Source organism: Ailuropoda melanoleuca, chromosome 2 (assembly GCF_002007445.2).
Source record: "Ailuropoda melanoleuca isolate Jingjing chromosome 2, ASM200744v2, whole genome shotgun sequence".
Classification (NCBI taxonomy): domain Eukaryota; kingdom Metazoa; phylum Chordata; class Mammalia; order Carnivora; family Ursidae; genus Ailuropoda; species Ailuropoda melanoleuca.
In genome coordinates, this window is record NC_048219.1 from 19,592,143 (window position 1) to 19,594,936 (window position 2,794).

General features: G+C 48.7%; 1 protein-coding gene across 1 annotated transcript; it reads right to left on the reverse strand.

Annotated features, from left to right (window-relative positions):
• Positions 1–1,326: 1,326 nt before the first annotated feature.
• On the reverse strand, positions 1,327–2,265 carry LOC100464962 (olfactory receptor 2A12). The gene has a single exon (XM_002930965.1). It carries the CDS (start codon positions 2,263–2,265, stop codon positions 1,327–1,329), a length of 939 nt encoding a protein of 312 aa, XP_002931011.1.
• Between the last annotated feature and the right edge of the window lie 529 nt (positions 2,266–2,794).

The window sequence follows — 2,794 nt, forward strand, 5'->3', positions numbered from 1 at the left end:
TGAGTGCTATGTGGAGGGTACTGCTCTAGAAAGCTAGAACCAAGGGTATTCTTTTCAGCAATACATGTGGGCGTCAGTCTCACTGCATCCTTCCCAGCACTGAGTATCACCATTTTTCTAAATTTTGCTAGTTTGATAGGTGAAAAATGTTATCCCACTGATTCAATTCATGTTTATTAATAATAAAAGCAAACTTTTTTCCATATGATTATAACCGAACAACACTTAATCCTTTTTATTGCCTCCCCTTTTTGTACCTGCCATGATTTCCTATATTTTGCTCGTCCTAATTCATCAACTCTCCCACTTACTGGCTTCATCTGCCCTCTCTGGCCTTTCCTGTGAAGTGTCTATCCCTTCATTCATAAAATATCTGTTGAAAGCTAGGATGTGGGCAGCATGGGGCTGGATCCTAGGGGTCAACTGAAGAATCAGGGTCCCGCCTCATGGAAGCTGCCATCCAGCAGAGAACTCAGATGTTGAACCACATGCCTTTATTATGAGCGAGAGGTACAGGGTGCTTTGGAAGGCTCATTCTGGGGGCTCAAGTAAAGTCTTCTTTGAGGAGCTGCAGTTTAAGCCAAGACCGGACAGATGAACAGGAGTCAATGTCATAATGGGGTAGGATGGAGGTGGGGTGGGGCGGGGTTAAGGGTGAGGAGAGAACAAAGACCATGTGTGGAAGCCCTGAAATGGAAAAAGAGAATGGCACATTTGAGGCAAAGAGGGACCAGTTTACTTGGGGGGAGAGACGAGGAACAGAGTGACCTGAGAAGGATCTCAGGGGGAGGTCAGTGTGGCTGCTCACAGCTGGCCTCCAGCCATCCCAGCTTGTCTCCAATCTGCATCTCCAAAGCAAGCACACCACACCCCTAAGTCACTTCGATGATGTTCACTCATTCCTCCTCCCAGGGCCAGGAATCCTCCAATGTTAGTGCCCCTGCCTTCCCTCCAGCTAGCCTAACGCCATGTGTGTGGTTTCCAGAGGAGAATGAACTTTTCTCAAGATTCAGCCACAAGGCATACCCTAAAGCCCATTCCTTTTCTCTCAATAAAAGACTTTAACGGCTCAGACACCCCTTCTGTTGTTACCTCCTGAGACTCCAAAACAAAAGAAAGCTGAAAAACTGACGTGTCTACAAGATATTTCATGGTGACCAGTCTGTCAATTAAATTATGGGCTGTCCCCCAAGGGCTGTGTAGAGTCGACATTTGGGCTGGGGGCTGAGTGTCCTGGTGCTGCTGGGTCATGGGAATGAGTGTTTAGGGCACTGAACGTGCATCATGAGTCTTGTTTCTCTGTCCCCCAGCTATCCTTCCAGGGTCTCATTCTGGGGCCCTGCCCCAGCCTGCCACCTTGAGGAAAGCCCTCTTCACATCCTTGTTCCGGAGGCTGTAGATGATGGGGTTGAGGAAAGCAGAGATGACGTTGTAGAACAGGGCCAACTTCTTGTCCTCTTCCGGGGAGGCCACAGAGCCAGGCTTCATATACATGACCATGGCTGGCGCACAGAACATGGTGACCACAGTGATATGGGAGGCGCAGGTGGAGAAGGCCTTCAGTCGTCCCTGGGCTGAACGGATCCTCAAGATGGCAATGAATATGTTGACATAAATGACAAGGATAAGGGAGAGTGGGACCAGGATGACACTGAAGCCGAGAATGAAGTCTACCCAGTCATTGACTGAGGTGTCTGCACAAGCCAGCTTTAAGACTGCAGGGACTTCACAGAAGAAGTGGTTGATCTTGTTAGGGCCACAGTATGGCAGACGCATGGCAAAGACAGTGTAGATAAGAGCAGAGATGACACCCCAGAGTCCACAGAAAATGACCATTACCCCACACAGCCATGGGCTCATGATGACCTTGTACCTGAGTGGGTGGCAGATGGCCACATACCTGTCGATAGACATCATGGCAAAGAGCCATGACTCAGTGATGCCGAGCACCAAGAAAATGTACATTTGGGCCACACAGCTGGCAAAAGAGATGGTCTTCTTCTGGCTGGCTAGATGTGCCAACATCTGGGGCACAGTTGTGGTGGTATAGCCCAGATCCAACATGGAAAGGATGCCAATAAAGATGTACATGGGCGTGTGGAGGTGTGAGTCCAGGCAGATGAGGGTGGTGATTAAGCTGTTGCCCAGAATTATCAACAGGTAGGTTATCAGGAAGGCTGAGAAGAGCAGAGGAGTTGTGCTGGGGCTGAAGGAAAAGCCCAGAAGGATGAATTCAGTCACAGAGGACAGGTTAGGCTCTTGCATCGTGTTCTGCTTCTAAATGAAAAAGAAAGGAGCTAGTTCAGACAGAGGACTAGCTAAGCTACGCACCAGGGTGAGGGTTACTAATGGGGTTGGGGTAGTAGTGGTCAGTGTTCAGTTATGATGAGACACCGTGATCCCCCTCAACATGACAGCCCATTTTATCTGCTCCTGGCCACTGCCACTACTCTCAGGAAATCTATGAAGAAGAAAGGGCTTCCACATCTGGTCCAGGCTCTGTCTCTGACCCACCAGTAATTATACATTTCAGCCTCAGTTCCTCAGCTGAAAAATGAAAGCACTGGGCTAGCTGATCTCTACTTCCCCTTAGCATCCCCTTCTCCTTAGTAAGGCAGCCAGTCATTTAGAGATAAATATTGGCATACAGCCTATCTGCATTTTGGCAAATTACAGTGAGAGAACTTACTTTGTCCTGTTGAAGACCTCAATTTATTTTCCACTTTAATTTCACCTTCAATCTGCCCCAGGCTGAGCCATCTCTCTGCTACCCACGGGCCCCCTCTCAGGCCAT

What these genes read in the sequence shown, in the direction of transcription:
- LOC100464962 (XM_002930965.1), bottom strand. Translation starts at nt 2,265, where the DNA reads ATGCAAGAGCCTAACCTGTCCTCTGTGACTGAATTCATCCTTCTGGGC.